General features: G+C 40.2%; 1 protein-coding gene across 1 annotated transcript in view; it reads right to left on the bottom strand.

Annotated features, from left to right (window-relative positions):
* Window positions 1-14,145, bottom strand: part of LOC131223649 (uncharacterized) — a 107,039-nt gene that overhangs the window by 79,067 nt on the left and 13,827 nt on the right. Inside the window, exons 4-5 of the mRNA XM_058219103.1 lie at window positions 4,435-4,549; window positions 4,275-4,342 (exon numbers count right to left, since the gene is read on the bottom strand). Coding sequence (XP_058075086.1) covers window positions 4,275-4,342; window positions 4,435-4,549 — 183 coding nt within the window. The remainder of the gene's footprint in view (window positions 1-4,274; window positions 4,343-4,434; window positions 4,550-14,145) is intronic.

Below are 14,145 nucleotides of genomic sequence, written 5' to 3'. Positions count from 1 at the left end.
GACGTCCGTACGTGTGTGGGGCCCACAAAATTGGGAAAGGACTCCTAGGTTAGGATCGGCCAGGGGTGGGTTGTTTACATACCAAAAATCACTTCGATCCAGCACATGGATATAGCTTAGTACTCCGCCGAAGTTTTAGCCCCATAGATGCGCCAGAATCTGAAAACTTCGTGTGCACCGCTGTAGGAGAGGATTTTGACGCGAAAATTGGTGAATCTGATGGTAAATGGGGTGTTGAGGATGATGGATGAGATGCGTAAGAAAATGGTGATGACTTGGAGCGAGTGTGGCTTCGCACAACGGTAGTTAACCCTTCGAGGAAGGGAGGGCTTCGCACCCAATTTGATCCTTCAACTCAATGTGAGAGACAGGAAGAAATGCAGGATTTTTAATTCATAATATCATGAGAGTCCATACATGGGATTGCTTTATTTATAAGAAAACACTAAATCCAAAAGGACAAAACTACCCTTACGCCATGCGCGCACACTAATACCAAAACTAAAATAAAAAAATAACTAATCTAAGCAATCAAAGTCATTCATGATGTTTCTAATGATAAAAATAATCAGAACTCAAAAATCCTAAATCATCTAAAGTAGTGGGCCACGATCATGAGATCCGATGGTAGGATTTATGTGATGATCGGGTCCACTCCAATGCTCCATAACGCAGCCCCCTACTTGTGAGGTCCTCCAAAGATGTCGTTGATCCAAATCGAAAGTAGGGCCTGCCTCCTCCTTGAATACTTGCGTAGAGGGGGCGTGTGCATGATGCCCCCATCAACTCTCCCCGACTACGAAGGTTTCGCCACTGGCGAAACAAAATTCCTGAACCACTCCAAGATGTCTGAATCAAGTCTCTAAAGCTCTTTCTCAATGAGCCACGTATTGTCTGAAGCTGGGCGTAACTTCCACATGATAAGGAACTTTTGAAAACCGTCATCCAGCGTCGATACAATCTGATGATCTAGAATATCCTCTATCTCCTCTCTGGATGTGGGAAGGGTAGGTATAAAAGGTAGAGGATGGGAAGATGGGTCGGGAAAAGGCCATGGGTCAAGGGAAAGGTTTGGGGAACTGGGATGGTTAGGTGAAAGGCTGGACAATGTGTCAGTGGTCCCCTGAAATGCAATTAGATCCTCCACATTGAATGTGGAACTAATTCCCATGGAAGCTAGAAAGTCTACCACATGCGCATTGGGACCGTTTCGTTTTATAATTTTGAATGGTCCAGCGCTACGCGTATGTAATTTCCGAACGGTTCCCCGAGGATACTGCTCTGGCCTGATGCGGACCATCACAGAGTCCCCTTCATTAAATTCCTTTAATTGTATATGTTGGTCTGCAGAAAATTTGTATTGGTCATTACTAGCATTGATCATTCACCTGATTTCTTGATGCAATGAATGAATATGATGTGAAAGAACTCTGCAGACTCTGATGGCCTATGAGACACGAACATAATGACAAGATCAATAGGCTTTCTAAGTTTATAACCAGTAACGACTTCAAAAGGACTTAAACCTGTGGATCTATTCACAGAACTATTATATGCAAATTCAGCGATGGGTAGTGCAGTATCCCACATCCACGTGTGCTCCCCCACTAAACACTTGAGCAAATTTCCTAAGCTCCTATTGACCACCTCAGTCTGACCATTAGTCTAAGGGTGGTAGGGAGAAGAAAATTAGAGCCTAGTACACATCATATGCGATAGTGTCTTCCAAAAATAACTCATGAACCGCACGTCACGGTCAGACACTATGGTTTTGTATAACCCATGAAGCTTGACAACCTCACTAAAGAATAATTTGGCAACATGGGATGAGTTAGAGGTCTTTGAACAAGGGATGAAGTGGAACATTTTAGAAAAACAGTCAACGACAACAAATATGGAATCGTGTTTTCGAATAGTCTTGGGGAGCCCAAGCACAAAGTCCATACTAATGTCCTGCCAAGGGGCGAATGGAACTGGCGAAGGTGTGTATAGCCCCGTATTCTGCTTTTTTTGCTTTGTCAGTTGACAAGTACGACACTGCCCTATAATTTTAGCCACGTCTCGCTTGAGGCTTGGCCAATAGAATCTATACTCCACTAGGGCAATAGTCTTGTCTCAACCAAAATGACCTACGACCCCTCCTGAATGTAACTCCCAGACAAGAAAATCGCAGAGGGAGGTGCAAGGTATGCACAAACGGTCACTCCTACATCACTTTCCCTCGATTCTTTTCCCTGCAAAGATATCTTAATTTTTACCACCTGCATTTGTATAATATTAACTCATTTTGATTACTATTGCACTATTTTTTATGAGGGCACACGGAGGCCCCTATTAACTAGGAACTTATTATGTGTGGTTTTTTTAAATATTTTGATTTATAAATATGTAAACATGTATCTTTTAACATCTCCTAAATTTTCACTTCAAAATTCCACCTTTTTCTCCATGTTTCCCCAATCTTTCCTTCAGTTAACGATATTTTTTCAGGTATCAGCAATAACATCAGCAAATATTGATACATGTTTCCATATCCCCAATCATTGATACTTGTAAAGGTACCGATACACCAAGCATTAGTTGCGAAAAGGCTTAGATGATGCAAATGATGAAAATGTTATAAACAAATCTAGCATGACATCAGATGTTTAGTTGGGAAAACCTTATGTTCTAGGCTCTTTCTTTCATGTCTTTTATTGACTTCCTAAAAGTCCTACAAATTTTTTGTTTGTTATAGTTGGACCTAATCCATGATCAATCCCTACAACTTTGCAATTTCATCCATTTTTAGAGGTCATTGGTTAAGCTAAACCATCATAATAAATTCCCAAACTTCAAAACTTTAACATTCTTTGGTCAAATCATCAGCTACCGAAGATAACCAAGATTTAGGCGCAATATGATAAAAACTTTCGACATAATAGGAAAAGCAAGGCAGCATTTTCCATAAGAACTACCCTTCCGTCCATGGTAGGTTCTTTCCCAACCTTGGATACAAGGTGAATGTCATTTGCCTTAGTTAAGACTTTTCATAACTCTTTTTGAGTCCCAATTCAACTTACAGAAAGGACTATTTGAGACGTGCTAGATGTGGTAATGTTGTAAATGTAATGAAGACATTTTGTAGCTTCAATGATGACAAATGGAAGGAAAAAAAGGCAGATGATTGTAATCATAAATGTTATAAATGTAAAGGAAGATGATTTGTAGCTTGAAGGATAGGAGATAGAAGGAAAAAGGGACAGATGATTTGGATTTCTCCAAATTATGGCTGTGTGGACTCTGAACTTTCACCACATGGTCTAGAAGAGTCTCCCTTGTAGCAAAGGTGCGCTGCACCTCGGAAAACCCATTGCTGGTTTAAAAGCCGCACCTCTGAAAAAATCCATTGCAGGTTTAAAAGAAGAGTGAACTGAAATTTCATTTGTCATTCCTTTATAAAAGCCTTTACATGTATATATATATATATACACACACACATATACTTCTCCTAAAGTAAGAGGAGCGCCATCGAATCCTAACCACCCATTAGTTTTTATCCTAACCATCTAATTCAATGAAATATTAATAACGACTGGAATATCTCTAAATCCCATCAAAATCCTACAGCCTTTTCATAAGTCAGCCACGACCCAAATGAATCACATGCTCGTATGAGAGCTAACTCAGTAGGATTTCAAAAAGGACCAATTTTGTATCAGTAGGACAGCATCACCCATAGAAGTGACCCAGAAAATAGGTGATGAAAATACCGAACAAAAACTCGCCCAGCAAGTAACAGAGACACTAACTGTTGCTATAGAAAATATGGACATGTGAACCGAGAAAGTTTTCTATGGAACCAACAGATTGATCAGTCCATCATCAGGGGCCCACAAAAATATCCAGATTATCGTGGAGTCTGCCCTTGGATTGCATTACTACGCACAAAAAGAATCAATTCCAAACTTTTTGCACAAGACCAGATGAGCCATGTTTGGATCAGCACACAATTGTAAGCAGTATGATTTTAAAGCAGTACTCATCCACAGCCACAACTAGAAGTGCACAAGGCTCATCATTCAATAAAACTTTTCAAGTATCCTTTACAATCCTTGTTATCATTAATTTAAAGAAAATACCCTTTTGGTCAGGCTAGGTATGGTCAATTAATTCTGATATTAATAATTAATGAACACAATTCCCCTTTTACTCTCTTGATACAGCAAAATGGAGAAGGCTAAAAATGGACTGAGCATTTCATTGAAAAATAAAATATGAAGCTAGATACACACCAGAAACTCCTTTACTCCAAAAGATAGCTGCAGATTGTGCAGATTGTCATTCCATTCAACAACTTTGCCTGCACCAACCAAAACTTGAGAACAATATAATAAAAAATTCCATTTTTCTCTCGGAAGCAAAAAATAAATTCTCTACCAACTTGAAAAGTACCATTGCCATTAATCTGAAAGTAGTACTCCATGCTATAGCTTTTCATCCCATACTTCAACTCAAATTTGACCTTGTATAGGTTCTTTGGAGAACCCAAGTGATCTGCACCCTTGTCCTAGAACCAAACAAGTCCGTGAATAACTATCACCATAGAATACTCCATATACTGAGATGGACACATATGTAATTGGATTGATAATATGTGGCTATGAAAATAAGCACAACCATCGCAAAACAATAATCCAGATTTCAGACAAAATTTAAATATACTCAATTCTCAAGTTATGGTGAGAATATGACCAAAAGTTTAAAATCTAATAGCATAGTGAATAAAATTGAAACGCCAGCCCCTCAATAACATAGCAGTAGCACAATAGAATGATGACTAAATCTATTAAACTGAAAGTTAAAAAGGGGAACAAAACACAGCCATAAGAGGATGTGACCATCTTGTCACCACCCCTACAAATACAAGAGCCAAACAGGAGAAAGAAGAGAAAATACAGGGAGAGGCTCTGCACTAGTGATGATCGCCAACATCCCTGCTTCTATCTCCCAACCAAAAAAAAAAAAGCTGAAAAATGATAGATTGATGAAGTCCGGCATAGCATGCGCCAGTTAATGATCATAAACATTATTTTTCTTTTTAGAACTACTCTGCTAAGAATAGCTAGGATTTCCAGAATATGCCATTCGTTTGATGAGAAATAAAAAGGACTATCAAAAATTTGAGTGGCTGAAGCTGAAAGGGCTACTTTCTAAGTATTAGAAAGAAAAGCAATAACTAGGCACCACTTTGTCATTCAAACTTGGATAGTGTTGTTCCAACCATTGAATGACCTGTTGAACCAAGCTAGCAACACAACTCCAATAGACGCATTGAAAACCAATTTGCGTCTTTGCAACAAGAAAAGAAAAAAAAAAAAAGCGTAAATCTCCTTCACAACCTACAGTGGATGATAAGGTGATCAAACTGTTCCCTCTTCAGTCATGCACATCGCACATCTATTTGGGAGCAAAAAAATCCGCTTCTTGAGATTGTCTATCATTAGAATCTTTTTTTTTCTTTTTTCTTTTTCTTTTTTTAAGAGTAATGAATTTGGTTTTATTATTAAGCTGCAAAACAAAAGTTCAAGCAATGAAAGAATACAACCTAAAAGGCAACCCCAAAAACAGTTAAAACAGTATGGAAAACAACAACCCCAACGTGCAGCCCTGATTACAGATCCAATTACAACCCAAACATGACACTTCATCAATATTTACATCTTTAGCCCCATAAGACCAATCAATTATGTCTCTTTTGGAAAGCCACAGAACCTCTTCCCATGGTCCTTGTCTGTTGAGAAAGCAATGACGATTTCGTTCCCGCCAAGTGTTCCACAAGACTGCTAATAAAACAAGCCGCCATGTCATGTGCTTCTCCCTAGCAATGGGGTTGTCGTTCCAAGCAAAAAACAAATCATCAACCACGGCATGACCAACTAGATACCAAAAGATGCTAAAAATGAGCTCCACACTTGATGAACAAAGTGGCAATGGATGAACAGGTGATCAACTGATTCTGCATCGTTCTTGCATAAGAGACATGTTTGAGAGGATCATAGACCTTTTCTAAAGATTTTCTGTGGTTAAGATATGTTAACGACCAACCAACCTAACAAAGGATGCAACCTTGGGAGGTTCCCTGTAAAACCAAAAAGCATGAAAGAATTCTTTGTTGCTTGCCGACTCCGAAGCCCGAAGCATCTTGTAGAAAGACTTGACCGAGAATTTGCCAGACGGGGATGCATTCCAACCATAGAATCCATGGACGCCGAAGAGGGGTGTGTGTTTTGAAGCTGAGGCAATAATAGTGTCATGTCTACCGCCTCCTCATCTAACCATGCCCGTCTGCATGGGAGACACCACCCCCTGCTCTCGCCGACCGGGGAAAAGCATGAAGACAATGAAATATTCTTCCTAGGGGCTAATCTAGCCAAGAATGGAAATTCTTGTTCCAAAGATCTCTCACCACACCAAGGATCTTCCCAAAAGCAAAAACAATTCACATTTCCAAGGGAGAAAGCCACACCTGACTTAAACAGGGAAGAAACTGAATTAATGGCCATCCAAATCCCCGATGCCCAAGAATGCAAGGCTCTGTTGACCTCTCACCCCCTCTTTCTTGTACACCATACTTGGAAGCAATGACTTCTCTCCATAGCCTGCCCTCTTTGGATCCAAACACCACTGCCACTTGCCTAGAAGTGCCACATTGAAATATTCTAGTACTCTGATACCTGCACCTCCATTGGAAAATGGCTTACACACTTCCTCCCATTTAAGTATGTGAAATTTCTTCTTTTCCTCAGCCCCTTGCCATAAGAAATCGTGCCACAGCTTTTCCAACTTATTCAAAACTGACCTTGGACACTTAATCAAAGACACAAAGTACATAGGGAGGTTACAAAGAGCGGCTTTAATGAGTGTGACTTGGCCTACTAACAATAAGTGGTGGCTCTTCCATCTTAACAGCTTCCTTTCGAGCTTTTCAATCACCCTAATCCACAGGTGTTTAGCCAGTTTTCCTACGCATAGCAAGGGACCCAAATAGGAAGAAGGGAATGAACCAACTCCACAATTCAAACATGTCGACATAGGTGGATAAGTCCTCATTTCAAAGTCTGATACCTAGCATCTCACTTTTCCTCACATTAACCTTTAGACCAAATTCCTCCTCGAAGCAACCCAAAATTTTCCTCAGCTTATCAATAATAGGAACTTCTACATAACAAAATAGGATTGTGTCATCCGCGAATTACAAATGGGAGACCCGCGGATCTATTAGTGCACCCTTGAAACCAGAAATGACCCCACATCTTGACCTTTCGCTAATATTCTCCTCAATGCTTCTGCTACTATAATGAATAAAATAAGGGATAATGGATCCCCCTACCTAAGACCCCTCGAGGCTTTGAAGATTCCCTTAGGAGAGCCATTCACCAACACAGAAGGAAGCTAATGAAGTGCACTCATGCATCCACCAAATCCATTTGTTCCCACACCCTATTCTTTTTAGCATATACTCAAGAAATCCCCAGTCCACATGATCATACGTCTTTTCAATGTCTAGTTTGCATACCAAACCTTTCCTGCCTACCTTGTGTCTTGAATCAATGGATTCATGTGCAAGTAAGGCACCATCTAGGATTTGTCTATTTGCCACAAAAGCACCTTGGTTCTTAGAGACGACACAGGTTGTCCTAAACCTAGTAGCAAGGATCTTAGCCACAATCTTGTATGGACTCCTAATTAAACTAATGGGACGAAAATCTTTAAGTGACTCGACTCCTTCCTTCTTTTAAGTGACTCGTTAGAATCTTATTCACCTTCAATCTAAAGAAACACTTTTACTCTTGGAGGCGCCAGAGTATTTCAAACTCTTGCACATAAGGAGAAACATTCATCCTACCCACCAACCTAAAGAACCTCGATTTAGAAAAAAGACTGTTTGAAGCCCATTTCCATACCTTTCTATCATTAGCAGCCCAATCAATTTGCTCATTCATCAATCTTCCAAGACAGTCTACTACTCATGAGATCTAGCAAATGACCCATGAACTATATGCAGATCAAAATAATATGGCTTGGATTTATAATATTTATCAGGAGATCGGAAATCTAAGATGGGGGAGCGATCAATGTGTGACTGTTATGGCAAGATGTGTCGTCTATGGCAGAAATTATCCTTTCTGGATGATCTTCAATTCGTGTTCCACAGATACAAAGGCATGTAAAAAGAGGATTAAGAAGGCAAAAATGAGTTACTAGCACGCCTTGATACAAAGTTCGAACCAATTCGCACCCAGATTCTTGGTTCACCCTCTTTACCATCACTTAACAACATCTATGCACTATTAATGCGCGTTGAGAATGGTTGTACTACTATGGGATCGATTACAGTTGAAAATTTTGCTGTAGTGACAGGTTCTTAAAACTTCGACAATGCTACTACTAGTCGTGGTAGGGTGTCAAGAAGAGGAGGACATGATGGCAATCATGGTCATGGCCATGGTATTGGTCATGGTCATGGCATATTTCGATTGTGTACCCACTATGGTAGACAGGAACATACTTTGGATTGTTGTTGAGTTCTTCATGGTAGACCTCTGGCCGAGCTACTAACTCAGCAACTATAGATGGCAGGTGTTCTCATATTACTGCCGAGTGATTGGGAGGATCATCTCTGGAAATCGGTGTGCTTTTATTGCCGGTAGACAGATAGTGGGTGCAGCTCTTGTCGCGAACGAGTGTTTGGATTTTGCCTCATCCTCCGGGAAGAAGTCGATTATCTGTAAGCTAGACATCAAAAAGGCTTACAACCACGTGGATTGGGATTTTTTGCTCTATCTTCTGAAGCGGATGGGTTTTGGGCCGAAGTGGCGAGGCTGGATAAAGGAATGCATCGATTCTGCCTCCTTCTCCGTCCTTCTCAATGGCTCTCCTAAAGGTTTTTTTAAGAGTTCGAGGGGCCTCAGGCAAGGCGATCCCCTTTCCCCTTTCTTGTTTCTTATAGTCATGGAAGCCCTTTCCAGAATGCTGCACAAAGGTCAGGCGGAAGGTGTCTTAAGTGGGATCAATATCAAAGGGCTGAGGACCCCGATATCGTTAATCCAATACGCAAACGACTCCTTGCTTTTTTTGGAAGCCGATGTCGAAAAGGTAGAAAATCTGCGCACCGCTATCTGTTGTTTCGAAGTTGTTTCAGGGCTAAAGGTCAATCTAGCAAAGTCCAATATGTATGGCACCAATCTGGACAGCGATGAGCTTGCGGCCCTGGCAGGTATCCTTGGGTGCTCCACGGCTTCGTTCCCCTATTCTTTTGTCAGGCTTCCTCTTTGCATTGGCAGGCCGCCCATTAAAATGTAGGAGAAAGTCACTTCCAGGTTCGAGAAGCTTCTTGCTAGATGGAAGAGTCGATACTGATCATTAGGCGGTCGTCTCACCCTAATTAAAGCCTCCCTCTCCAATTTTCCTATTTATTTTATGTCGCTGCTCAAATGTCCCAGTGTTGTGCTGGCGTCGCTTGAAAAGTGTAGGCGCAACTTCCTTTGGCACGGATATCAGGATGAAATTTCACCTGATGAGATGGAAGGATGTGTGCAGGCGTACGGCAGATGGAGGGGCTAGAATCAGGGATCTCGAGGCTATGAATCAGGCTCTGCTAGGTAAATGGATCTGGAGATTGGGGGCTGAAAACGGTAGTTTTTGGAATTCGGTTATCAAGCAAAAATACAGGAAAGCGAGCGGGGGCTGGTGGACTAAAGAGTCATCCACGTATAGGGCGTCAGCCATCTGGAAGGATATTCTAAAAACAAAAAGGGAGGTGCTCAGTGGTATCACTTTCGAGCTTGATAATGGGGCCAATATTCGGTTTTGGGAAGATAACTAGGTGGGGGATAGCCTTCTAAAAGATAGATTTCCGCAGATCTTTGCCCTTGCCCCAGCCAAATCTATATCCATGGCGGATTGTTACGAGATATCTAGCAGCAACATTGTGTGGAGCATTGTTTGCAGGCGAAATTTACAAGATTGGGAGGTATCAGAATTCGCCGAGTTGCTGGAGTGCATTTCTGTTTTTTCTCCTGACAAATCGGCTCCCGACAGTCTGATTTGGAAGCTTTGTAAGACGGGCTGCTTCTCGGTGTCCTCCTTCTACAGCTACATTTCTTCCAGCAGGCTCTACAATCAGTCCAGTGGGGAGGCCTTTCTTTGGAAATACACTATTCCCCCCCGAATCACGGCTTTTGGTTGGCTGGCTGGGAAAAGAAAGATCTTGACTATCAACAATCTGCAAAAAAAAGGGATGACCATACCAAACATTTGCTTGTGCTGTATGCGACAGGAGGAAACAGTTGATCATCTGCTGGTGAATTGCTCCTTTATTTCTTCCATATGGGCCGATTTCCTTTGTCGTTTCAACATCAGTTGTTGCTTCCCTGAGAGGGCGGATCTTTTTCTGAAAGTGTGGCATGGTGTGCATATGGGCAAAGAGAGAACAAAGATCTCGAGGATGGCGGTTCTTGCGATCTGGTGGTTTGTTTGGGAAGAACGTAACAACAGATGTTTCTGGGATATCGTTCATCCCGCGCAGTATGTGTCCTCTAAGGTTAAGAAGGCCCTGATAGAATGGGCCGTGCAGGTTGAAGCGCTGAAGAATGTTGATCTGTTGTTTCTTGGGGTTTGAGCTGATCTAATCTGCTATCTCAGCGGATCTTTCAGTTCCGGTTTTCTGTTTTTCTGTTTTTTGTTTTTGTTTTCCCTGTTGTTTCAATCCTCTTTTCTTTTCAATATAATCATCTTTCAAAATATATATATATATATATATATATATATATAGATATATATTACTGCCGAGGATACGATTCCTTACTCAGCTTCACGTGCTGTTCCATCAGCTGGTGATATTATTAATCTCTCAAAATATGAGTATGATGCTTTATGAAGAGATGCCACTCAGAATAAGGCCTCCTCATCCATTTCCTTAGCTCAAGCAAGTAATACATCCACTACTCTTCATATTACCTCTACATCAAGCCCTTGGGTCATTGGTTTAAAGGCTATCGATCATATTACATCTAGTCGTGGTAGGGCGTCAGGAAGAGGAGGACATGATGGCAGTCATGGTCATGACCATGGTATTGGTCGTGGTCATGGCATATATCGATTGTGTACCCACTATGGTAGACAGGAACATACTTTGGATTGTTGTTGAGTTCTTCATGGTAGACCTCTGGCCAAGCTGCGAACTCTGCAACTTTAGATGGCAAGTGTTCTCATATTACTGCCGAGGATACAATTCCTTACTCAGCTTCACCTACGGTTCCATCAGCTGGTGATATTATTAATCTCTCAAAATATGAGTATGATGCTTTATGAAGAGATGCCACTCAGAATAAGGCCTCCTCATCCATTTCCTTAGCTCGAGCAGGTAATACATCCACTGCTCTTCATATTACCTCTACGTCAAGCCCTTGGGTCATTGGTTTAAAGGCTATTGATCATATAACAGATACGTCTGGCTCTTTTTCTTCATTTACTCACAATTCTAGTTTAGGATGTTTGAAACTGACAAACAGCACTCTTAACTCCTATCTTTGTTTTCCCCTTTTTTTTCCTTGTCATTTGTTTTGTTGGTGCCTAACATTACGTCGAGCCTGTTATCAGTTAGTAAGGTAATCAGGGACATTAATTGTAGTGTAACCTTTTATATTGATTAGTGTGTTTTTTAGGATTTGAAGAGGAATAAATTTCTCAGTGGCAGATATGAGAATGATGGTTTATACCTTTTTTATATGAATACTTCAAGTGAGTGTCTTAGTGTCAAGAAGGAAGACCATCTCTGGCATTGTAAGTTTGGTTATCCTTCAAGCCTAATATTGTAATCTTTATTACCAATACAGTAACATCTAGTGATGTTAAAAAATGTAAGTGTGAAGCTTGTGTTTTAGCCAAAAACCATAAGTTTGTCTATCTGCCTGTGGAGAAATGTTCCAGCGTTATTTTCTTTGGTTCATTTGGATATTTGGAGTCCAATTCCTATTATTTATAATGGATTTTAAATACTTTGTTTCATTTATTGATGATGCATCTCATATGAGATGGATTTATTTGACGAAATCTAAAGATAAAGTTAGCTCTACTTTCAAAGTGTTCATAGTTGGGTTAAAAATCAAGTTAATGAAAGTATTGGTACTCTCCGTACCAACAATGCAAAAGAATAGCTTTCCCATACTATGATATATTATCTTCAAGAGCGTAGTATTAACTCTCAAACCACATGTGTATGTACCCTAAAACAAAATGGAGTGGCTGAAAGGAAGAATAGACATGTTTTAAAAGTCACCCAGGCTCTTCTTATTGAAATGTCTATTCCTAAATCTTTTCTGTCAGATGTTGTTCTTATAGCCTGCTATCCACTCAATCGATTTTCCACTAAAGTTCTTGTTGGAAAGTCTCCCACTCGGTATTTTTGAGACTTTTATCCAATCTCTGATATTTCCCTGCGTGTCTTTGGGTGTTGTACTTGCATTGTATGTTATGTCTCTAACACTTATCCTCTTAGAAATACATTGTCAAATAAAACTGTTAAATGCATTTTCATGGGATATTTGTCTTCACAAAAGGGGTATAAATGTCTTAATCCTCTTACTAAAAAGCGTTGTCTCTATGGATGATAAATTTGTGGAAGATGCTTCCTACTTTCTGATAAAAAGGGGGAGACACGTTCTATGGTTCTTTATGTTCCTATTCTTGAGTCTGATCAGACAATGTCTCTGTCTTTTGCACCCGACAATAGTAGAAATAAGGTTAGTACCAATTCCACTAAGTCAAACTTGAAAGTATATGAACAAAGGAATATTTGTAAACACGTTACTTCCCAGGACACCACGAAGCATGCTCCTTTAGCTACAAGTATTGATAGTGTTCCTACTCGGCCGCCTATTTATAATGATCCTTATTTAGAACCTACCTTAGATTTACCTAGCAAAAAGACAATGTACCACTCATCCTATTCAAAGGTTTATTTCCTACCATTCCTTCTCCCCTCAACATCAGTCCTCTATTTCAGGTGTTGAGTGTTCTTTCTCCACCATTCTTAGAAATCTTAAGGATGCTCTTATTTCTCCTCTATGGTGTCGAGCTATGGAGGAAGAGATGGTGGCTCTTGAAAAAATCATACATGGGAGATGACTGAGTACCAACTAGAAAGAATCCTATAGGTTGTCGTTGGGTGTATGTTCTCAAGTACAATCCCGATTAAGTATATCTTGCCATACAACCCACTTTTATAGCTAAAAGTTTTACAAAACCTTTGGTGAGGATTATTCCGAGACCTTTGCCCTTGTCGCCAAGATGAACTCTGTACAAGTGATTATTTCTCTTGCTACCAATTTGAATTGGACCTTGTATCAAGAGAACAAGGTATGTCGTCTGAAAAAGGCAATAAATGGGTTGAAGTAAGTTCCTCGCGCCTAGTTTGAAAAGTTTAGTGGGGCCTTGATCTGTATTGGTTTCACTCGCATCCATTCTGATCATTTTGTTTATCAAGCGGCATACGAAGGAGACTATTATTATAAGCGTGTATGTGGATGACATTATTGTTACATGTGATGATGTTAATGATATATTAGAGTTGAAATTATATCTAAGCAAGGTATTTCATATCAAAGATTTGGGACCATTAAAATACTTTCTTGGAATTAAAGTCCGTTGATCCAATAGAGCATAGTTATGTCTCAACAAAAATATGCTCTGACTTGTTGACATCAACTGGAAATCTTGGTGTATGAGCTCAATTGGAAGTTGATAAAAAGCTCAGGGCAAACGATGGGGAATTTCTTGATAATCCTCGTATGTATGAGCACTTGGTTAGAAGATTGAAATATTTGACAATTACTCAACCATATTGTCTCATGCAGTTAGTTTGGTTAGTCGGTTCATGCATGCTCCCTGCTCTAGTCATCTTGAAGTCATTTGTCGCATCTTGTACTACATCAAATTGTCCCTAGCGCATGGTATCCTTCTTAGTCGTCATCATAATCTCGAGATTAAGGGGTATTCTAATGTTGATTGGGCAAGTTCCCCGGATGATCATTGCTCTACATTGGGCTATTATACTTTTTTCGGCGGCAATTTAGTCACATGGAAAACTAAGAAGCAAATACT

Source organism: Magnolia sinica, chromosome 13 (genome assembly GCF_029962835.1).
Source record: "Magnolia sinica isolate HGM2019 chromosome 13, MsV1, whole genome shotgun sequence".
Lineage (NCBI taxonomy): Eukaryota > Viridiplantae > Streptophyta > Magnoliopsida > Magnoliales > Magnoliaceae > Magnolia > Magnolia sinica.
This window is presented reverse-complemented; position numbering and strand designations above follow the sequence as displayed.